General features: G+C 33.7%; 2 protein-coding genes and 1 pseudogene across 5 annotated transcripts; 1 reads left to right on the forward strand and 2 right to left on the reverse strand.

Moving 5' to 3' along the window:
- LOC107462713 (probable ADP-ribosylation factor GTPase-activating protein AGD11) overlaps positions 1-12,658 on the reverse strand; it is a 27,954-nt pseudogene extending 15,296 nt beyond the window's left edge.
- Positions 12,659-14,458: 1,800 nt separating this feature from the next.
- On the forward strand, positions 14,459-18,803 carry LOC107462749 (uridine 5'-monophosphate synthase). Of its 2 annotated transcripts, XM_016081379.3 has the most exons (7): positions 14,459-14,654; positions 15,552-16,407; positions 16,692-16,775; positions 16,972-17,054; positions 17,151-17,238; positions 17,322-17,576; positions 18,331-18,802. In XM_016081379.3, the coding sequence occupies exons 2-7, from the start codon at positions 15,640-15,642 to the stop codon at positions 18,457-18,459; spliced, it is 1,407 nt and encodes a 468-aa protein (XP_015936865.1). In that variant the 5' UTR covers positions 14,459-14,654; positions 15,552-15,639; the 3' UTR covers positions 18,460-18,802. The 2 variants fall into 2 exon arrangements, with proteins under 2 accessions (XP_015936865.1, XP_020985287.1); XM_021129628.2 differs by lacking the exon at positions 14,459-14,654 and having other exon boundaries at positions 15,613-16,407; positions 18,331-18,803.
- A 319-nt stretch (positions 18,804-19,122) lies between these two features.
- On the reverse strand, positions 19,123-22,913 carry LOC107462751 (E3 ubiquitin-protein ligase DIS1). 3 transcript variants are annotated; one of them, XM_016081382.3, is made up of 4 exons: positions 22,578-22,913; positions 20,994-21,226; positions 20,162-20,548; positions 19,123-19,675 (listed from the first exon to the last, which is right to left on the reverse strand). In XM_016081382.3, exons 2-4 carry the CDS (start codon positions 21,198-21,200, stop codon positions 19,355-19,357), a joined length of 915 nt encoding a protein of 304 aa, XP_015936868.1. In that variant the 5' UTR covers positions 21,201-21,226; positions 22,578-22,913; the 3' UTR covers positions 19,123-19,354. The 3 variants fall into 3 exon arrangements, with proteins under 3 accessions (XP_015936868.1, XP_052108829.1, XP_052108830.1); XM_052252869.1 differs by lacking the exon at positions 22,578-22,913 and adding an exon at positions 22,020-22,533; XM_052252870.1 differs by lacking the exon at positions 22,578-22,913 and adding an exon at positions 21,357-21,960.
- Positions 22,914-24,529: the final 1,616 nt, after the last annotated feature.

Consider the following 24,529-nt stretch of genomic DNA (forward strand, 5'->3'; position numbering starts at 1 on the left):
GAAAGAGTTGAAGGAGAAGAATGACGAAAATTGAGTTTGATTGTGAAGTTGAACGATTATGAATTAATTATAATGATAATGAGATTGAATTTGATTGTGATATGCCACTTGCTCCGGATAAGAGTTCGAGACTCCAGGTAAGATACAAGGGTTGAGTTCTGACACCGCTTGCTCTAGGTTGAGAACTGTAACACCACCTAGGTAATAGGCAGGGTGAAGTTTTTTCCTACTTTGGGTACGCGGGTAAGATGCAAGGGTTACAGCGTTGTCCCTCTTGCTCCGTGTTTGGTGTTCTGTCCAAGGTTAGCTACCGAACATGTCGGGTTTGGCATTATAACCGATAGATGAGACTTATCAGCCATAGGGCAGGCATGCATCATATGCATATACTTGTTTTGTTTGCTTGTGCATTATTTGGGATTGCCTTTGTGAATCAACATGCTATTTGTCATACTTGCTACCTACAATAACTGTACTCTATTTGTGTTTGCTTTTGTTTGTGTGGTTCTACTAGAGTTTTGGAGGATTTTGGAGGAAGGCGAAAAATGTTGAGGGACTTTATTAGAGTTTAGTTAAGATTTAGAACCTTAGATAACCACCATGCTTATGGTTTTTCGGTTTTAATCTTTAAGTTTGAAATCTGAGTGTCGAAGTTCTAGGAATGCCTCTGGCTTTCCCGAGACCTTTTATATTAACTATGCGGGCACCTTTACCATACTGAGAACCTCCGGTTCTCATCCCATACTATGTTGTTGTTTTTCAGATGCAGGTCGAGAGACACCTCGTTGAGCGTTTGGGTATCCTCCTTACGAGCGAAGAACTGTCTTTTGGACTGTCATATTTTGTTTTAGGCTATGTATATATGTTTATAGAATCTCCGCATGTATATTTTGTGTTTTGTCCCTCCTAGAGGTCGACTTGGAGATACAGGGGTTTATTTTGTGGTTTGAGTTTTATTTTGGGTTGTATATATACATAATTATATACTCTGGTCGGCCTTAGCTTCGCAGGTCGAGTCTGGAGCTTGCTATCTGAGTTTTGGAACTCTGATATGTATATATATGTGTTCAGTTATCTTTCGATTTTACCTGTCCGTTTTACGAATATCCATGCGAGTGTGTCATGATTTTCTGTTTATTAATTTGTTTAGCTTGTTCTTCAAGGCTCCTAGATATGATTTCACCCAACTATATCTATGTAGATATCATTTTCTTTTAGAGGTCGTAATACCTTGCCACCTCTGCTTTACGACTTAAGCATAAGGCCCTGTGTGATAGGGTATTACACCACAAACTTTGCTGTCAATGCTTTTGGAATCTTAAACATACTTAAATAATACATTGGCGAGTTGTTAAAAATTGATTTAATCAACACTAATTGACAAATACCTCCCTTTCCAAGCCTTTAGCCCCTTCTCCACTTTTTTTTTATTACTGAATCTCATGTTTTCACCCTCTTTAGATTTGCACCCAATGAAATTCTCATATAACGTATCGATAAATTAACTAACATACATCCTAACATGTTATATGCCAATTTAATCTCTTCTGCTCCCCAATTCAAATCAATGACTATTGACTTACCATAACTGATATTCGAACTAATTCGTACCCTCAAATGACATTCATATAAGAGAAGTTTTAGGAGCTAGTAAATTTTATAATTTGTAATTATCAGTTAGTCATTTTTAATGTTTTTAATAGTGTAAGATTATATTTAATATTATAGAATTTCTTTTTTTTTGCCAATTAAGTGATAGCCGGATTTTAATAAAATTGATGCTCTCTAAACTTTGTCCTCATATAATTCATTATAATTTTTTGGATCACAAGAGTTGAATAAGTATAGTATCATCAACAAATTATAAACAGATTTCAATTTCATGGCTATCCTACACCTCTCTCTCTCTTCTTTCTTTCTCTCCAATGGACTTAGACTCACCGCCTTGACTCGCTTTTCCAGCTCATCGACGAGTTGCGTCAAGTTAACAATCACTGTATCCCGTGCTGGTAGACATGTCGTATGCAAGGCCCAAGACATTGCCATCGTCCATGGATAGGTTTCAATTGAGATTTCTATTTTTTGTTTTGAAAAATGGTGTTGTATTGGTGAAATAATGTGGGGGGAAAATGTGAAAACTGGTGTTAGCTTATTTGAATTAAAAGTTTGAACTTTCGGGTATGTGAATGTTATTATTCTTTGGCTTTTGGAAGCTGAAATCGTTCTAATTAGTTGTACATGTTAATTATGGTTGGGCCTATGACCGAAAGCATAAAGGGTAATGGTGATCACCGTGAAGGTTGAGTAAAAAAGAAAAAAAATACTTTTACCTAAAGGAATTCATAAAATATTTTTATTTCAGATTTTATATAATATTATTTAAATGACATAAATATTGGACACATAAATTATTTTACATATGAAAAAAAGAGTGATATTTTATTTAAATATGGGTGTTTGTGGTGGTTTACAGAATTGTAGATCTATTAGAAAAGGAGTCCAACACGCAGGTAATATGTTGCTCAACACGCAGGTAACGTGTTGACGTGTCCACCAAAGACGCAAATGCCACGTGTCAACATCCACTCAACACACAGGCTGCGTATAATCCTCATCCAGCCACGTGTCCAACATCCGTGCAGCACGCAAGCTGCGTGTTGATATCGACGCGCCATGTGTCTTCATCCTACGCAGCACGCAAGTTGTGTGTTAACAGCGCTGTGCCCCGTGTCTCGTTGCAAGAGGCAGGTCCCGCACCGGGAACAACATCATTGATGATAAACGTTGGAGGTTGGTAGCGCGGATGTATAAAATGGTGGTAGGGTTGGGGTTGTTTTCATTGTTTTCTTTGAGAGTGATAAAGGAGTGGTAGGATTTGAAGTTTAGCAATGTTTTGAATTAATTTAAAAATTGAGTGTAAGATTAATATATTTATAATGGTACGTGATTATACGCCTCTTAAAAATCATGTTATCAATTATTTGGAGCATTCTAATTATGTAAGTTTATTATTTTTTATTAATTTATTAGTATTTATTTTATTAATACTCAAAAACGCTATCGGTTTGTATATACACCAAAAATATCCATTTCTAAAAAAAACACGCATCTTTTTCCATATTTAAATTCTTTAGGCTAATGGACAATTTAAAGAAACAAAATTTTTATAAAAGATTAAGGTATTTCTTACGCCCATTTTGGATCTGGAGTTCCACAATCAGCACAAAACTTGTTTTCAGATCGATTCATCAGATTCATTAGTCTCTCCTTTGGACCTGGTATAATGAGCAAAATGAAATGTGATGTCAATTGAAACTAAACAAGTAAATTAAAGGCCCAACTCGAAATAGAATTTGTTTATCTTAGAAGACAATTGAGGTTGAATTTTATACCAAATAAACAATTACGCTAGACTATACATTAAAAATAAGTCATTAATCAATTATATTATGAAAAATTTTATATATAATACACATAAAAAAAGAGGCACTCAACGATTGCCTTATAGCCCTCCTTCCAACAAACAAAACAAAAATCAAAATCTACTAACATGATATTCTCCTTCTCCATTTCTATGCCAAGTTCTTAACGTGTTTTTTGTTTATTTTTATTTTTTTCAAAAACAATGTAAGGAAGTTTGGCACTGATGAGTAATGAGTCCACTAAAAGTAAAATGAAGATATGCTTCTACGATCAACGATAACAAATAACCACAAGGCACTCATATTTTTCCTTTTACTTAGCTTGCAGGCTTCCGTTGGCATACAACCATTTTTGTTCTTTTAAGCAGACACGAGACAAAGAACCGATTGAGGGTTCAAATAACCGATACTATTAGGACTGGCAATTGGTAGGGTAGGGTTTAGACCCTACTCTAATCCTACTCGCGCGTTGAAAATTTTATTAAAAGTTAAAACTCTACCCTACCTTATTCGCGAATCGAGAATCTTTCAATCCTAACCCTATCCGCACCCTAAAATTTTAAACCCTACCCTACCCTACCCTATTTCACCTGTAGAAATATCAATTTTTTTCAAAATAAATATAAAATTCAATCATTTCGAATTTTATACATATTAATAACAAAAAAAATAAAAAACTAATGTTTTAAATTACTAAATTAACTAACTAGTTTAGTGATTATTCTCTTATTATAAGTCATTACATAAGGAAAGTTGTGAGTTCAACTTTCACTTCCTTCACTATATACCTAATTTTTAAAAAATGTGTTATCCTAGATGCTATCAAACAAAGATGGGAGGTTTTGTACAACCTTTTACCAAGAGAGCAACCGCCATTAACACAGATTCGGAAGGAAGTCATTCTTTTAGTCTTAGGTTAGATTAGGATAATTTAAAAAATTTTAATAATTTTTTAGTATTTGAATAATTGTAACTGCTGGCACAAAGTTAGCCAATATTTATTCTCTAAATACTGTTATTGCTTTTTTTTTGAAAAAAAAGTTCACGACCCATAGGTCTTCTAGGCTTCTACCTTCAAGTGCTGATTATTGTCGGTACTATTTTTTTTAGTTATAACTAAATTTTAATTTTTTTATAATTAAATTTATTAATTATATCATAATTTTTCATAATTAATTTTAGTAGTTTATTTTTAATATATTACTAAAAATGAGTGAAATTATAATATAATATTATTATTGAATGATAATTAAATTATAAATTTAATCATCACTCTTATATAATATATAATTTTATTGGTACATAATAACATAAAATCAAGCTTGGTTGAGTGACATAGAGGGCTATCGTAATAAAAAAGATGGTTCAACTTCCGTCACCAACATTTTTTTGAGTTTAAATCCAAAAGATTAGTATATTGTGGACCAACAAATAAAAATGATAATGATAAGATAGAATAAAATTTGGACTCTTTTAATTTTATTTGTGGGTTTGAATTTTTTTTTAAATCTTAATTCTATTATATTTGCGGGTTATCAACCCTATAATCTTATTTATATTCTAAAATTTTAAATTTTACCCTATCCAATTTTATCCATAAATAAATTAAAATTTTTAAAATAAATATAAAATATAATCATTTTAAATTTTATATACATTAATAAAATAAAAAATAAAAATTTAAATTTAAATTAAAAATAATAAAATTAATTATATAATATATTATGAATGTGATAGAATACCTTATCCTACTCCCAAATAAATCCGCATCCTATCCAACCCTACTTTAATCCCGCGGATCAGATAAACAATCTATTTGAACAGTTGTGAATGCACGGTAGAAGTGGCTAATTTAGCAGCGAGATAATTGGTCCGATTCATCCGGAGTTACACCAAGTCTAATGGGATTTGACCAGTTCAAAAGCCTAAATAGTCCAGAATTCGGACTGGATTAATTTGGAATCAATTCACCTGTTTTTTAATTGAATCGATCGATCTAACCCAAATTTTACAACTATGACAAAAGTACTTAGACAATTTTTAGTAAACTGAATGATACCGTTATAATTCATTTCTAAGTTATAATCCTCCCTAAGCTTCAAATTTTTAACACTAATTTTTTTAAAATTCTCAAATTATAAACCCTAATTTTCCAATATGAATCTAAATATGGTGTGTAAGGTGTTTTGAAACCACCATCGTTAACAATTCTTAACCATTCACAAATTCAATGCAATAAAACAAATTAAATCACGCTAAAAAATAATAATCGAAATTCTAATAAATAATTAAAGAAAAAAAAGATAAATAACTAGAAGAGGGAGACTGCAGTGGGAAGAGAAGTAGAGGAGGAAGATGAAGACAACCCAGAGACGGAGATGGCGGAGATAGAGACAAACTGAGAGAGGGAGAGGGAGAGGGAGGCACGATGGTGGATTTACAAACTCACGACATTGGAGAGAAATGCATACGTGATGCAAAGTAGAAGTAAATGCTAACGGGAAGAAAAGAGAAGCGGCAAAAATGCAGAGACAGACGCCAAGGCAAAGAAAAGGAAGACGATACATAGTAGAGGTAGTGAATAAAGGGCAAAGTTGGCAATAACAACCACTGAATGACATGGGAGAAGGGATATTGCCATGTGTATACTTGGAAAGTGTCTTCTATAGTACCTAATTTTTTAACTATTTGATGCAAAAATAAAAGGTAGACTCCATCATTATTTTTTTCACTTTTTTAGACTAATTAGACACTAATATTTTAGACAACATAGAACTTTTCTATTTGGAATTGAGTTATAATAGTTTCATGTTAGTTTAACAGATGCCACCTAAATATTTTGTCACATTGGTTATTTTTATTTGCAGAAACAATGTTTCTTCATGGTTGAGTATTTTTATTGTTAAAATGTGTTTTGAGATATATTGTTTAAGTGTATTTTTATTGTTAACAAAATTAGAAGGTATTTTTGGTAGTAAATTACTAATTCATGAGCATCTTTAATTCTTAACTATTTACTTTATCTTGACTGATTGAGTTTTTGTTATACAATTTTAGTAAAATATATGGGCTAGTCATCAATTAGATTTTTTTTCGGTGAAGTCATTAGATTATTATACTACACACATAAATATTCTACTAACTAAATTGGTAATAAGAAGACCAACTTAAATTCGTAGTGCAACTGCAACCAGGTTCGAAAATTGGTGATGGCCTTAAATGTTTTATGTGAGAGTGTATAATATACATGAATTTGTGATATAATATTTAAAATTGGGAGTTGTTCAATCTGACTAAAAAAATCATAGTTATAAAACTTGATACATGAATTTGTGATATAATATTTAAAATTGGGAGTTGTTCAATCTGACTAAAAAAATCATAGTTATAAAACTTGATGCCCAAATCAAAAGATGTTTAAAATTCAAAATGTAAATTGATTAACTGGTCAAAACACACGAACCAAATTGAAAGTTATATCCAATTTTAACGTGATTGTTCTTATTTTATGTTGTGTAAAATTTCTGTCATTCTATTCTTGTTAGGAAAAGTCCTAGGAAATTAAATTAAAAGGGGGGAAATGTGATATTATATTTGTTTGAAAATATAAAATAAAAACCTAACCTGTTACATCTATATCAGAGTTTTCAGAATCTGTAGACATCTCTATCCTCCAATAATATTCGAAACCCAAATGAAGAAGTGGTGCTACAAATTGTAACCAACCATATGCGAACGCTACTTATCTGTATGAAATTATAGAACACACAAAATTCTTAAGGCGTTGCAGAGAGATGCTGAATATGAGGCACAAAAAGAATTGGAATGGATATTCAAATCAAAATTCTTACACATATCAAAATATAATTTATATCTCTCCTCTTATATATAGTTTTGGCATTGAAGGATCGGAGGAGTTAATGGCAGCTTCGTCTATGTGGCATTTTGGCAAATTAAATCAAAATTGTAATATTAAAACAAAAGGAAACAAATCTAATTAAGTAGGTGATGGATCAAATAACATACCATTGGTGATTGTCAACCATTAAAGGTAGAAGAAGCCTTACAATCTTTGAGAAAATTGCATCTAAAAGAGATTGGGATACTTGAATAGCCAAATTTGGTGAGACTGTATGTGATAGAGACAACAAATCAAAGGTTCAAGAGAACGAGATGGATCAAGATTCCTGATCATGTACATTGAAGTTCGTTGTGGGAATTTCATATTCTCACATTGAAGGTTAGGTTTTGTTTTGTTTTATTTAATTACTTTTTTTTTTGGGGTTAGGTTATTGTTATATTGACAATAGATATATTCACCAAATAAAGAACATGTGCCATGAGAGTTTAAGAGGCACATTTTGGCATTAAAAATAGTTGCTTTATTTGGTCGCTTTCCAAATATAGTTGCTTTGGTCACTTTCCATGTCAAGCATTTTTTAAAAAAACAAATCGGTTTTGCTAGGTAGACAATAATTTTTGTGAACAATGGGTTCTAGAATTGGTTCAATAAAGTAAAAAAAAAAAATCTAAATTATCCCCTAAACCCTAACATTAGCATAACCATTCGCACACCTAGTGAATTGAACATCTAGTCATTGTTAATTGTACATGAGTAAACCAAATCAAAAGAAATAACCATCTAATAATATACCTATTGAATTGAACATCCGGCGTATGTTACTCATAACTACTTAATCAAACCAGCCGCATAAATATTAGACTAACCATCTACATACCTAATAAACTGAACATCTAGCTTATTATCCATTGGTGACTACGTGTGAATGAGAGGAATTATCATTGGTGAATGATGATGGGGTATCACAAAGCGGTTCATCCAAGTTGGACTACATTTACGTGCATGTGACGGTTATGCACGTATGAAAATGTAGCAACGTATGGCGCTGGACGTCGACGACACTACCGTGCACAATGAGGCTGCGATGGGGCTTGCACGGTCGGCGACCGGTGGGCAGTGGGAAGGAGGATGCAGGGGGACGCTGCGGCGCAATCTCACATCGCAACGGAGCGCAAACAGGACGAGGAGAGGCTAGGCAACGTAGGCGGGAGGCTCGGCGACATCGACGGGAGGATGGGCGGCGTCGGACCGAACAGCGAAAAAGTGCAGCGGCGCCGGAGTAACTCTTCTGCAGACCGAAAATCGTAAACGGAGAATAAGAAGTTAGCATAATATTGGGAGTAAGTATGCCAATTGTGATTTAGTTTAATTACAAATCCTTATTTTTAAAATTCAAAATCTGAAATTAAAAATAATTAATTAATAATTTAATTTATAATTTTAATTTTAATTTTTTGTTTTATTATTTACATTATTTAGTATTATCGTTATTTTCTTATACTTTTTCTAAAAAAAATTGTCATGAACGCCATAGTGGCTTTTTTTTCTTTAAATAAAAAATTTCATTATTTACGCAAATAAATCAGACTACTAGCCACTAAAAAAATAAATCAGACTACAAAAATATATCAATATACACATTCAATTATATTTTTGTAGGTTAAAATTTTAAAAATCAAAATTATATGATTTTTGTTGACATCGATAGCAAATTAAAAATAAAACAGAACAGCTTAGTCATTTTCACATATATTGTAAGTGAAAATAAAATTTGACACGAACAATTAGTATATTAAAGAGTCAATAACATTTAATTTTGGTACATAAGTAAAATCAATACATTAACGATCATTAACATAAAATTTGTTCCTTTAATTATGGAACGTTGACGATTGATTTATAGGATTTGAGATCTTTTTTATAATAGGGAGATCAATAAGGAGAAGTGTTGCAGAAAATTTTGGTTATCTTTTTCTAACACATGGAAAAAGATATGACTTAACAATAATGTTGTTAATGTCCATATAAGTTATTTTGTTAATTATTCATGTTAAATTTAATTATTAGACAATATTAAATCTGTTTAAAACTTTTTAGAACAGAAATAGAATATTTAAAATGTTAAGAACCAAATTAAAATTTGACTCAAATCTTAGACATCAAATAGTATTTCACCCTAGATTTCATCAAGATTAGAGATCACTACTCACTTTAATAAAACAACATTTTTTGACATTTTTTTCACACTACTGCAATAGGTTTAATGATTGTTAAAATGCTCGCAATAGTTATAAAAAAAACTGTTGCTAATTTGAGCATTGCTGGTATACTTAACAAGATTTTTAGACAATTGTTGGTAAAAATATCACTAAATAATTTGCGACAGTTTTATTAAAAGCACCAAGTTATCGCTAATCTGATTTTTCTTATTATATTTAGCGAACTATCGCTAAATTACTATTTTTATTTACAGTTTTTCATGTTATATTTGACAACAGGTGTAATCCACCACAATTTTTTAAAGTATTATTTTGAAAGTTCAACACATTGTTAATATTATTTTTTATTATGTTGCTAATTTTTTATAATTTCAAACTAAATATACTCCTTTTTCAAAAATAATATTATATATAAAAAATGTTATAATCAATGACATAATTCATTGCTTATCAAATTCATAGTTCATATATCTAAAAGAAAATAAGTACAACCAAAACACCATTAATTCTAAAAGGGTCATTTTGTCTTTAATTTTTTATTTATTTTTAAATGAATATTTTAGAATTTTAACATTAATCTTCAAAGGGATAATCTTATTTTTTTTAAATCAAATCCAAGTTTCTAATTTTATTAAAACAATCAAACAAGTCTAATCCTAAAATAATGTTTTTATCCATTTAAAATGAATTAAAATGTATCTTAGTTGTTATAAAATTAAATCATTTTTTAATTCCAATTAAATAATTTTAATCTTAAAAATATTTTATTAGTCTTAATACTAAAAGTATATTCTTGTTTTTTACAGTTATTTTAAAGGTAAAGTATTAAATTAGTCTATTACATTTGGGCCTAATCCTATTTTAATCCATAAGGTATAAAATGTCCTATTTGAATCCAAAAAAGTTTTATTTAATTTTAATGTAGTGCTGCCGTGTCAAAGTTAAATAATTAACGAAACTCAATTTTCAAATCTGAAAAACTCATCACCAACCTCTTTGGTTGTCGAGGAAAGCTTCCACGGTGGAGGTGATGATAGCCTTGTCCTCGTTGTTGCTGACAAACTTCTTTGCAGAAAGTGAGTTTCCAACAATGTTTTGCATGTGCTTGAATCAAGGCTAGCGGCTCGTGGAGATGCATTCGCGGCTAGTCTTGTACCTCTTGAGCTTGTACATCTTCTCCAAATTTTCGACTTTATTCTTACACTGCTGTCACGTAAGATATTCTGTTAATTATTTGATATTGAACTCATAGTAGGATAGACTACATTGAAACTGAATAAAACTTTTTTAAATTTAAATAGAATTTTAAACTTTAGGAACTAAAACAAGATTAGGTCCAAATGTAAGGGACTAATTTAATACTTTATCCTTATTTTAACTATTTTATATGATCTTATAATAGTCCAATATCAATTTCAAAATAAAATATGCTGAAATTGAAACAATAAATTTAAAAAAATTCTTAGTTCAAACAAATTTTAGATAAAAATTATAAAATAAATATAAACAATAAATTTTTTAACATTTATAAAAAAAATTAATACTTCAAATTTTAAAATGGAAAAACTACCAAAAGTACCCATGAAGTTTATGAATGTTGACAAAAGTATTCATAAACTAAAGAAATTAACGCTGTACCCATGAAAGACGGATTTCGTATGACAAAAGTATTCAAATCCTAAATTTTTATTGATTTTTTAATAAAATTTTCAAACTACCCCACTCTTATCCCATTCTACCGTCACTCCCTCTCTTCTCACTTCTTCCTCTCTCCTCACTTATCCCTCTCTCAAAAACCTAGAGCCTTCTCCCTTTCACTCTTAAGGTGACTACAACACCTTCATCGTGCGCCTGTGACCCAACTTAAGGAGAATATCGCCGTGGCGCACCTATTGCAGCCGAGGAGAACGTCATCGTGGCGCACCTGACCCAACAGAGGAGAATACCATCGTCGCACGCCTGAGAAGAGAGAGGGGTTGTGGTGCTCTTGCATGCAGGAAGAGGGTTCGGTAAAGAGAAATCAAAGAAGAAAGGGAGGTGCCACTGTGGATTGTAAACTTATGAGTGAATCGGTTGAGGTCCGATCCTCCACCACCACCATCACTACCATTGATTTCGGTCTGGTTTGTTGTAGGAGTAGTTTCGGACTCTATGGCAAGGGTTGGTGCAGATTGGGTTATGAAAGGTTGAAAAAGTGAGTTGAGGTTGAGTGTAGGGTAGTTTAGAAATTTTATTAAAAAATCAACAAAAATTTAGGATTTTGATACTTTTGTCATACGGAATCCATCTTTCATGGATACAGCGTTAATTTCCTTAGTTTATGGGTACTTTTGTCAGCATTCATAAACTTCATGGGTATTTTAGTAGTTTTTCCTTTTAAAATAGTAAAACCCATTTGATCAGAATTTGAATACTTCAAATTTAGAAATAAAAGAGAGTCAGAATTATTTATATTTCTAATTATTAAGATTTTGTAATCAAATATTATGTCTCTTACCAATTTATAATTCTTTGTAGAGAATTTTTTTTAATATAAATCTCGTACTTCTTTTAATCCGGGTGTCCTTTTGACGGATTTTTTATTTTATAATTGGGGAAGAGATGGTGTTTTGCATTAAAATGGAAGAAAACGGAGTTTTATAGGAGACTAGGGGCGCCATCCTGACGGATCTGCAATACGCCCCTTTTGTAATGCACCAACAATCCGCCCCCCTTGTATTGATTGCATGTATGACACGTGTTTATGGCCCCCTCAACCTGTGAATCTCATCATCTCTCTTGGTCTCTCTTCATACTCACGTTCTCTCTCTTCCTTTCACTTTCAAATCTCATTCTCTCTCTTGAACACCACACTCAGCCCCTTAAAGTGACTCAATAATTCTTTTTTCTTTCTTCTATAACTTAAAACAACCCCTTCCCCTATACTAGAACTTCTTCTTTAGATTTATTGATTTCAACTATATCTCCATCAACACCACAAAGTAAGTACATTTTTTAGTAATAAGGTTATGTTCTACAGCCACAGCCATAGCCACAGCTGCAGCCACAGCCACAGCTACAGCCACAGCCACAGCCGATCATACACCCATACCAGCTACCAACTTTCTTTCCACACCAGTACCCGTACACACAGCCAAACCCTGAGCCTGGACCATCGTTCTTCAGTCAGTTGTTCTCTGACTCACACTCACTACACATGCCTCCCTACCAGGGATATTATTGACCTTTTATGTCACAGCATGTAGACACAGCTGCACAATCATCAAACTGCCAGCTATATCAGTGGGTGGCTGAAACAGAGACATCTCAATGGGTAAATGACTTGTTCTTTGACCCTCAGCTACAAGTGCAGCAATCCCAGCCTCAACCTCCTACAGTTAACGAGCAGGCACCACAGCATAGTCAGCAATTGCCTCAAATTGTGCCTGGTCGGTCATCTGTGGATTCGAGACTAAGACGTCGCAGTCCATCTCCATGCTCAGGGTCTAGAAGGTCTGTTGACTCGATCCAAAGTGTCGCTAGAGGGATCGGTCACAGTAATGTTATTAATTTTCCTCAGGTGCAAGCACCAATGATAGCGGTTGATAATGATAGTGAGGACGACAATGAAGATGACAGCTATGGTAATAGTGTAGTTAATATTAGTGTATTTAATATTAGTCTATTTGTTATTGTTAATGAATCCTAATACTTGATTAGTGTATTTATTCTTGTGGTTGTTCATGTCATGCAGCTATGGCGGAAGATATAGATGGGGTGGAAGGTGCGAGAAGTTTCCACACTACCGATGTACAAAGTAAGGGGTATAACTTGAGGATTGACCCAATACGTAGGAGCGCAAGTAGATATACCCCTTCCACAATAAAAAAAGCAGTAAAAAATGTACTAAATTTGTGAAAAATAGAAGACTACTTACCTGCATTGACAAACTCAGAAAATTCTGGTGTATTCATAGCATCTAGATTCAAAGCATGCATAAAAGAAGGCTCTCTAGATAGATGTTGGCTCGTTAGTGTATTTGTCACATCTGCAACGTCAGGCTCAACTATGATATCATCTTCGTCGACATCTTCAACTGGACCAACAATATGATAAGTACCCTCGAATTCCTCTTCACTTTCAGTGTTATAAACCGTCCAGTCGATGTTAGGTTCGGGTAAATTAACCTCAACTAATTCTTCGAACTCAACATATAACTCGATAACTGACACTTATGCCCGTGTTTGTTGGTAGATCGAAAACATCCCTTGCATACTTGCATCGTCAACCACATACATTATTTGAAATTGAATAAAACCCCCAAATACTAACACAGGTTGTCTATAAAAAATATTTGTGATTCTCTTTAATACTTGATTATCAACACACTGACAAAGTATACGCTTAAATTCCTCGTATGTTATTCCAAAAGGAATAACAAGATCATATGGATTTTCACATACAAAACTCACACCTTTAGATGTTTATGAAAAAATTTGACCATTATAATATATTTTCAAACTAACACTTTCCTCCATTTTTCTTCTCTTACTCTCTCAACGAAATAAACCACACTCACACTCAACAAATTCGTTCTTCTTTTTATAATACTCGAGGTATATTTTTTTAATAAAAAAACAATACGCCCTTGCGTAATGTCATTCTGCCCAATGCGTTCTGGTAATACGCCGTTCTTGTATTGTCAATATGTCCCTTGTATTATATTTTTAATATTTAATAATACAATCCGTCCCTTGTATTGTGTGTTTAATATTAAACTTATACAATCCGTCCCTTGTATTGCTTTTTAAAATTTTCAAAAAAGCAATACGTTTCCCTTCTATTGTCTTCTTTTATTTTTTAAAAAATATTTGGTTAAAGCAATTCGCTTCCTGCGGATTGTCAGCCCCAGAAATATACAAAACACCACCACATCCAATAATGAAGCATTACATCAAATCTTAACCAATATTAAAAAAAATGAGCCGTCGTTTGACTACCGGAAAAGTTTTTCCTTCCGTTAAAAAAAAAAATTGAAAATGGATATTTACTCTTTTTTTAAAATACCGGAATGGGTATTCTCGTGTTTCAGTTGTGAACCCGCCTCTGTCTCAACTCTGGGGACACCGCTCACCAACTCAACACAGAGCATCTAGAAACCCTCAGTCACAGGCATCTCTCTTCTCTTCTCTCTCTTTCTAGCTGAAGCTCTTGACTAAGGGTTTTTTTTTACCTCTAATATTCGTTTTCTTTCTTTGTGTAATCCCTTTAATTTTCAATTTGCTTCAGATAGTCTTGAATGATTTACATATATAATATGAGTTACAGCATTGGGTTATGTTTTGTTTATGAGCTAATTTTATTGTAGTTTTTATCCAAAAAGAAAAAAGAAAAGAAGAGAACTTGTTTCACTAGTCAAACCTCGTGATTATTCTGCATGTCATTTATTGTGATTTTTTTTCAGTATTGATTAATACTTTTTATTTCATTTTCATAGGTTTTCTGGATTGCTTCATTGTGGCTGAAATTTGTTTCTGATGATGAAACAGCCAATTTTTTTTTTCTTAAATATTATTGGAACTGCATCGATTGTTTGAATATATGTAATTTGGGTGCTGATTTTGTCACTTTAATTTCTGTTATATTTGTTAGCTCTTTTATGCCCTTTTCTTTCACTGTAATATAAAGGTTGTTTACCATTGTACCAAAAAAGGTAGTTTATGTTTCTGAGTTGAAAATCCTTCAAAGCACCTTTCATAAATTGCATAGGGCTGCAAATCTTGGCTTTGTTTTGTCTTCTTAAATATGGTTTGGACATTCTATTTAGCAATTTGTAAATTTATTTGTGTCCACTATGTTCAATAACAACTAAATCTTACATCCGCCATGTTAGGTCATCTAATTGTGATAACTTTTGAAAGCCTTTGTTTATTTTATATAAGAAATGATATCTATCCATTTCTAACTCGTCATGAGGCAAGAATATTGCGATACTTTTTGTGCCAGTTTTTGTCATCCTTATCTCTATAACTTCCATTTCAATTGATTATGTTGCTTACTTTGTCACAGGTTCTCCCTAGGGTCTTACACGATTGTTGAAGAACAGGCTAAAAGGTACATTATCTGTTAGGGAATATTATTGTCAACCCTGCTATTAATGGAGTCTTTGGTTCTTCGACTCCATGAAATCTCAGCTGTAAAATTTGGCAACTTCAAACTCAAATCTGGCATCTCGTCACCAATCTACATAGATCTCCGTCTTGTTATATCTTACCCTTCTGTCCTCCGGCAAATTTCTCAGACCTTGGTGTCCTCAGTCTCTTCTACTTCATTTGACTTTGTCTGTGGTGTTCCTTACACTGCTCTGCCTATTGCCACTTGTGTATCAGTAACTCAAAATATCCCTATGGTCATGCGCCGCAAGGAAATCAAAGACTATGGAACTTCTAAAGCCATCGAAGGTGATTTTACACCCGGCCATAGTTGCTTGATAGTTGAGGATTTAGTTACTAGTGGCACTTCGGTTTTGGAAACTGCTGCGCCACTGCGTGCTGCAGGGTTGAAGGTCAGTGATGCTGTTGTATTGATTGATAGAGAGCAAGGTGGGAGAGAGAATTTGGAAAGCAATGGAATCAAGCTGCATTCAATTATTAAATTGACAGAAATGGTGAAGATTTTGAGCGAAAAGGGGAAGCTTGACAAAGAAATGGTAAGGATTGTTATGAGGTTCTTAGAGGAGAATCAGAATGTTGCTGCTTTGACAACTAAAGCTAAGGTAAAGAAGTTGTCATTTTTGGAGAGGGCTAAGTTGTCGAAAAATCCAACAGGAAAGAGGTTGTTCGAGATAATGGCTGAGAAAGAGAGTAATCTGTGTTTGGCTGCTGATGTTGGAAGTGCAGCTGAATTGCTTGAAATTGCTGAAAAGGTGAAAACTTCTTTCATCTGCAAAAGCCACCCCACCAATTTTTACATTATGGAAGGTTTCATTTGCTTAGGTCATTAGCTTTCAGATTCCTTTTTTTTAAAAGAAAAAAAATATTTTTAATTAGTCCATGACAATTAATTTCATCTCTTATATACAACACTAGTGTTCGGTCTTTGTATTATTATGATTAATCAGATTATAGTGAGAAGTTTGCCCTTGATAAATAAAATATGATACCCTGTTTGGCTGTGGTCATTTTTCTTCATTTATTTTGTTCCCGTCAGGTTGGACCTGAGATATGCTTGCTGAAAACTCATGTGGATATATTACCTGATTTTACTCCTGATTTCGGTTCTAAACTTCGCACGGTATAGTACTACTACATAAGCTAAGATTTCCCTTCAGTATAGCAGAAACTTTTGCACCATCATTTTAACATTTTTGCTCTAGAATATATTTGATACTAAAGTCATTGACTTCTTACATGATTGTAGGCATCATGTTCAATAGAATCTTTTACATTTCTGGTCTAATAGTCTCTAACTATGCTTTTTGCTGTCGAAGATTGCAGAAAAGCATAACTTCTTAATCTTCGAGGACCGTAAATTTGCTGACATTGGTAACACAGTGACAATGCAGTATGAAGGGTAAGACTTTATGCACCCACCTATTTTTTATTCTTTCAAGTTTCCTTTCATCCATTTCTTCTTTAGTTTGACATGTTTCGGCTCTGCTTTCTACAGAGGGATCTTTCGGATACTGGATTGGGCTGATATAGTAAATGCACACATCATCTCTGGTCCTGGAATCGTGGATGGACTGAAATTAAAGGTCTATAATACTAGTTGTGACATTATCTTGAATGTAGCTGGACCTAAATTGCTTGACTAACATGCCTCTTGAACCATGATAAGGGTTTGCCTCGCGGAAGGGGTCTGTTGCTGCTTGCCGAGATGAGTTCAGCTGGTAACCTTGCTAAGGGAGATTATACCACTTTTGCAGTTAAAATTGCTGATGATCATTCCGACTTTGTTATTGGCTTCATATCAGTTGATCCAGCATCATGGCCTGGGGCACCAATAAATCCCTCTTTCATTCATGCAACTCCTGGAGTTCAAATGTTGACTGGTGGTGATGCTTTAGGGCAGCAATATAACACTCCATATTCTGTGAGTTTCTGCATCTTGCTATGCATCTTTTGTCATAAGCAGAAAATAGCCGTGAATGAAATACTTGGTGCCTGTCTTGTTTGTGAACACGTTTTCCGTTTTTACTATTTTCTTTACAAAATCTTGAAAACAGAAAACTTCTTCACAAACCAAATAGACCCATAAATATAAATAGGAAAGAAAGGAGGGGGAGGGTGAATACTGAATCTTTGTCACACTTACAAGTAGTTAGGATTGTACCTCCAACCTACACTATATTGAACTCAATTGACCTGTGTTGTTTATATATAGTATTGGTAAGTAGACATCATTGATTTCAATTTGAACCTTCAATAATAAATGGTCAAACTTGAAAGAATTATTTATATCCAGTGCTAATATCTAATTATTACCTTTACGATGGAAAATAAAGGGCGATAATGCAAACTTAATCTTCGTTTACTTCCCTTGGAAAGTGGTAGATATCATATACAACAACATAGACAATAAACAACGTAGCCTTATCCTGCCATAACTTGGGTTTCTTTTTTCTTTTGTTTATTTGCTCAAACTTGTTTGATTGAGTTTCAAACCATCTTTATTTTCGTTTAAGTATTATTTGTTCTGAGTTGATTTTAATATCATATTTTGCTCCTTCTAATATTGTGATGAAGACGCCTCTATGCAATATTTCTTTTTCTGATTCAATCTTGTGCTTTTCACTTCTGCATATTTGAGCTTACTGCAATTAAAAATTCTCCATATGGAATTTCAGGTTGTCCATGACAGGGGTAGTGACATTATCATAGTGGGCCGTGGGATCATCAAATCAGGTAATCCGGCTGAAACGGCTCGCGACTACCGACTTCAAGGATGGAATGCATATTTGGCCAAGTGCAGCTGAGGACCCTATATTATGAGGAAATTTTGTTTCTGCACGCTATTTTTGGCCAACGATTAGGATACATTCTAGGAAATAAGACTTTCATTGATGAGAAACAAATAAAAGGCTTTCATAAAATATTCTCAGAATAAAAAATGAGGTTTTCATTCTGTATAATTTGTTAGAAAAGTAGAAGAAGCACTTGGGGGGAGAGTGGCTTTGTTTTCTGTTTCTTTGTTAGAGACGTTACATTTGTGGTTCTGCAGCACATTATTTTATCTCTTTCTTACTAGTTAAACAGGACTAGGAAAATATATTCACCCTCTTTAGTTCAGCCATTCAAATCTCAACCAGAGATGTTAATGATATTACATCCCTTTATAATGGATGAATAATATATTTTACATTAATTTTTGGAATTTTACATCCCTTTATATGCCAAGACCCAACTATCTGATGGTGACCAAGTACATCGCTACAGTATCTCATGTTATTATCAAACAACAAAACTAAAAAATGACATGTTTAGTTTTAGAGCACACAACCAAGCATTGATCATCACAAAAAGAGATTGTTTTAACTAGAAACAGTTGAATCCAATCAAGTAATCAATATGCCTAACAAGAACGTTTGTTCAGCTTCTCTTAACCATTGACTACTATAGATGAAAAAAGAACATAGACAGAGCAGGCTAAGGTTCTACGTCTCTATTGGCAATTATCATAGTGATCGTACATTACACCATTACTTCTTGTTCATGTATTTGATACAAGGATTAGCAAAGAGTGTTTGCCCCCAAAATGACATGACAAAACAGAATACATGACCAGAATATTCATCACTATAAGAAATACGCTGCGCTACAAACTACTTCACTCTAATATCATTGCTGCTAGGACACAATCTCTCTAAACAGTCACTGTTCTTTCCAGATCCTACCGGTAACCCTTAGCTTTAATTCTTTCCTGTCGCCGCCAGAGAAGAATAGAGCCATATTCCTCTGAATTATGAGACCGTCAAAACTGTCACGAACCTTGCGATGGCTGTCCCTAATGCTTCTAGGAACACCCTGCCAAATCATTTTCCTCCCATTTCCACCCACTTCTAGACTGTAGCTATAATTCTTTGCCTCGTTATCATCACCCATAAATCGCAAAAAGGCTATGTAGACAGGAGCCATTCCTAGCTGAAAAGCTTCAAAGTGTAGACAAAAATACTGACCAAAGCAGCTGAAAACCTATAAACCAATGTGAAATCCATGAATCAGCTAAACCCCAAATATGACGAATGCCACAATTAAGTGCATAACTGGCCCTTGTACAGACTGCGGCAACATTTGCAACTTGCACACTAATTGTTGATTACAGCTTTAAAAATACAATTCAGCTTTTGAAATGTTTCATTATTGAGAAGTCTAGTGAAAACATTTTTGTTATTAATTAAATAAAAGCCTAATCAGTTTGCATAAATTCTATATTTCCATAATTTCTTCGCTGTAACGAAAATTAGCATGTTTGGTTCTGCTTAATTATAGGAGAAATTTAATTTTTTATCATTTCAAAAATGCTCCATGAAATATATCTATTATAATATTTTTTAACAAAAAATAACGTAAATTCAAACACGCATCCATTCAAATTTCAAACATGCACTTAAATAACACAATCTACTGTCTAGTGAATTTGCTGAAAGAAAATAAAAAGGTAGTTCGGCAAAACAATACCGTGAGCATCCATGTGGCATTTTCAACCTCTTGTGGATTTGATTTTACATAACGATGGTTAAAAGTGCTACCATTGTGCATGTCCACTTTGTGATCATCTTTCAAATGGGCCACCAAGTAGGGTATATCACCCATCGCTGAGCATTCTGAACCAGCATATGGACAGTTATATGGTCTATATGCACACTGGGATTCGTGTTTCAGCTTGCTATAATATGGATAGATACCAATGCACCCAAAACCTTGATATTTACAAGGAAGTTCCAAAGATGCAGCCACCTTCTCTAGTGCTAAACATCTGATGTTGCCAAGTTCATGCCTACAAGTAGGGCACCGATTGTGGACCCTTGGTTTGCAACCTGAGCATATCGTGTGGCCATTTGAACACTGCAACAATAATAGTATGAATATAAGTTTCCAAATTTCTGAATTGAAAATACTTTGCTATACAAGACGATATTCAATTTAAATCTTCAGTAAAGCCAACAAATAAATAAACTAAACAAGTTATATATAGCAATGGTATAGTGTTCTTGCTAGGAGAAATATCAAATCTTCTGAAAATTGGATCATATACGCAAGATCACAGTATTAATATTGATCTTGAATAAGAAAACTAGCACCTCAACACTTAGCTTTTCCTTGTGACATACCTAACAAGTGTAAGAATCCCAAGTTTTTCTTTGTTTTTTCTTGATGCAATCTTATTGATTAGCAGCAACACCATTATTTCCTACTTAATTGCCAGATTGCACAATGACTCCCACAACTTTTTATAATACTATCACTTGCTTTCTCAACAACAATAAAACATCACAAATACATAAACAACCTGATGGATTGGAGGGTACATTGCATTCAAGCATACAGGACACTCTAAAAGCTCACGAACACTGCTTGAAACAGTCCCATTAGGTTTGAGAGCAGTTAGGGCAGGATCATTTACTAATTCACTAACATCTGTTGCCTCCTCATTTTGAGGGGGATCAACTTCAGTTTTGGTCCTTATATCGTCAAAGAATGGATTACTTGATGCCATGCTATTAAAAGCAATCTGCAACAGCCCTGTGAGTAGTAATTCAAAAAGAGAAAAATTTTAGAATCAACCAGGAAGGGAGTAACCAAATTCAATACATAACTGATTTTCCTTTTTTCACCACAGTTGAACATAATTAATTAGGTATTACATGCATACCTTATGCACATCTCCTCAATTACAACCAATGAATTATACAAGTAAACACTCATATTGGTCCCCAAAAATGTCCAAAATGGACACTTTGCTCCCTAACAAATTTTTATTACTCTAGAAGTCCCTCAGAATTTGTTAGGGATTTCCACAGTAATGAAAGTTTGTTGGGGACCAAAGTATTTGATCTGAAATTCATTGGGAACCAATTTTGGGTGTTTACTCTAATTACACCTCTTTAGTCAAAGAATGAATTCTGCCTCTATATGGCTCCTACATTGAGACTTGAGAGTATCAAATATGCATGGTGTTCATCTAATTTGATTTTAAAACCAATTTACATAGCACATAGTCATTGTATGCTTGACAAATTATAAATGTTTGATAGCTGAGTTTATGAAAGAATAGAAATTACAACAAACATCCAAAAACATGAGCATTTGTCATTCAAACATTTCAATGATTTGATTCTAAAATCCAATTTATATTGACCAACAGGAATGCTTAGTTCTTTTCCAACAAAAGGTAATCAACTCTTCGACTTATAATGAGAGATAAGGACACTTTCAACCATAAAAAGACATGTAGATGATTGATCATTGACATTTCAAAAACTAAAAAGTTAAGGCCTTAATCTCAGTTCCGGCCAAAAGGGATTCCTCCACTTACTCAACCTATATTCCCAGCCTTGGTTTCTACGTTTGCTTATCAAGTAGATAAACAACAGCGGCCACAACAAAAGCCCTTTCCAGCCCCTGCGAGATATTAGGGATGGATGCATGGATCAAACACTACTAGTTCTCTGTGTTTTCTCCAATCTGCCTACTACTATGATTCAAGATAGGCATGGAGATAGACAAAAGAAACAAATGCAATCTGAGTTATTATGAAACATTATCACATGGTTTGATTCATTCTACCAATCCCACCTAGTTGGAAGAAAAGGGGTTCGCTGCTGAAAAAGCAGAGATCACATTTCAAACCTTGAAAAGAACAAACTGTTCCATACATTTCCAAATGCCACACAATTAAAACCCTAAACCTTGAAAATAATAAATAAAAGCACAATTGATTCAAGGCAAAACCTTCCACAGATCTACAACAAACACTTAAAAAGAACCCCAACAAGAATAACAGGAATCCCTAATCTTAATCAAAACGAGTCAACAGGAACGGCCTAACAATAAAACTTAAAAAACGGAAAAACAGAGAGGAAGAAAGGAATACCTGAAATGACTGAATGATCAGAAGCTCATTACAGAGAGGAATAAAAGGAATGGAAAATTCAAAATAAGAAAGAGGGTTTAATTTACCGAAAACAAAAAGGGAAAGAATGATGTTATTGTTACGGGTGGGTGAGGGGGAAGAGGGTTCACACAACAAACTAATAAATGAAAAGGAGTCACGAGTGCGCGTATGCAGATGCAACAAGAATTTTCAAATTAAAGGGAATGAGAGAGAGTGAGAGGAGCGTATAGAGGAAGAGAGAGAGAGAGAGAGTTCTCGATTCGATGGAAATGGCAACGGGATTCAAACTGAGTTGATCTGTATCATGCACCTTACATGGCAAGGTGCATCACATACTTCCTCATCTAACACAATTAATGCCTTAATGGCCATATTCAATTTATTTATAAAGAATGCTAAAAGAACAGTAAATTTTGTGATTTATAACTATAATTAATTATTATTAATATTTTTAATAATATAAAATTATATTTAATAATATAAAATTATTTATTTTTTTATTAATTAAATATTGATTAAATTTTAATAAAAATACTGTTTTTTAGATTTTTTTTTCTTATTTAGTTCATTTCATAAATAAAATTTATTTTATGAACAAACTGCAACTACCACATACTCGGGTTAATGTTCGGTGAATCATTCTGGTCGTTGTATGTTTACAAGTCAAGATCATAGTCAATAAAATTGATTTGGTCAAATGATTATTGGGTTAGTCATGGAATCATCTAAACCAAGATTAATTGAAAAAATATATAAAAACAAGATAGAATTTATTTTAGTGCAGGATCATTTATGTAAAAAGTTACGGAATTAAAACAATTTAAATTGATAATATTTATACATGACAAAAATGATAAATTTAAGGATATTTTTATTTAAATTAATAAATATAGTATTTATCGAAATAAATAAACGTTAAAAAATTTATCAAGAAGGTTTTTGGCCAAAATAGCTACATTTCGGGTACGGATTTCGTGATGTGATACAATATCTGTGAGTCATATTTCGACCGTGATATGAACATAAGCATATATTAGATACACTGCATCCGAGATACGCGTGTTTTTGAATTTGGGTCAGTGCATCTGAGATATTAACGTTGTTACGGCCCATTTTTTATATATAATATTACAATATTTTTGTAAAAAAGCTTATATCAAAATGTATAAACAAGTAGAGTCATATACGTGATTGGAGGTCTAAAAACATACATAACGAGCAAAATACATAGTAATAATGATAAGGGTTAAGTATTGTTTTAATCCCTAATGTCTTAGGTCAAAATCAAAATCATCCCCGATCTTTTTTCGTTATTAAAATTATCCTCAACGTTCAAAAACGCTTTAAAATCATCCTTCCCCGAATTCTTGGACCAAAATACCCTCATTATCAACATTCTTATCTTCACCTTTCTCACCCACCACCTCACTGCCACCATCAACACCAACACCACCACCACCAACACCAACACAAACACCACCACCAATACCAACCAATACCAACACCAACACCAATATCAAAAACATCAAACAACAACAACAACACCATACTACCACAACCACCATCAACACCAACACCACCACTACCACCACCACCACCACCAACACCAACCAACACTAACACCAAGAAGCCCAAACAACAGCAACTACAAAAAATAACACCAAACCAAAAAGCAGAAACAAAAAGCAAAAAAGCAGGAAAGCAAGAAAGTAGATGCAGATGGCGGAGGCGGCGAGATTGCGAGGCGGAGGCAGAGGCGGTGAGGCGGCGAGGAACGGCGACGAAGGCGGGGCGGTCTCCCTCCCCTTTGCGCACTTTGTTCCTGACGGCAATGTGGCGTGGTGCGGCACGATGGATGGTGGCTGTGGCAAGGCGACGATCCTGAGTAACGCAGCGGTGACTGGCGCGATGGCGGCGACAGGACGCGGCTC

The sequence above is a fragment of the Arachis duranensis genome, chromosome 8, assembly GCF_000817695.3.
Source record: "Arachis duranensis cultivar V14167 chromosome 8, aradu.V14167.gnm2.J7QH, whole genome shotgun sequence".
NCBI lineage: Eukaryota > Viridiplantae > Streptophyta > Magnoliopsida > Fabales > Fabaceae > Arachis > Arachis duranensis.

Excerpts from the sequence above, each read along its gene's own strand:
- LOC107462749 (XM_016081379.3), top strand. The coding sequence starts at position 15,640 with ATGGAGTCTTTGGTTCTTCGACTCCATGAAATCTCAGCTGTAAAATTT. Across the intron at positions 17,055-17,150 it reads GTGACAATGCAGTATGAAGG|AGGGATCTTTCGGATACTGG; the intron begins GTAAGACTTTAT and ends TGCTTTCTACAG. Across the intron at positions 17,239-17,321 it reads TGGATGGACTGAAATTAAAG|GGTTTGCCTCGCGGAAGGGG; the intron begins GTCTATAATACT and ends AACCATGATAAG.
- LOC107462751 (XM_052252869.1), bottom strand. The coding sequence starts at position 22,131 with ATGCATCCATCCCTAATATCTCGCAGGGGCTGGAAAGGGCTTTTGTTG. Across the intron at positions 21,227-22,019 it reads AGGCTGGGAATATAGGTTGA|GGCTGTTGCAGATTGCTTTT; the intron begins GTAAGTGGAGGA and ends TACTACTCACAG. Across the intron at positions 19,676-20,161 it reads ATGCCACATGGATGCTCACG|GTTTTCAGCTGCTTTGGTCA; the intron begins GTATTGTTTTGC and ends ATTGGTTTATAG.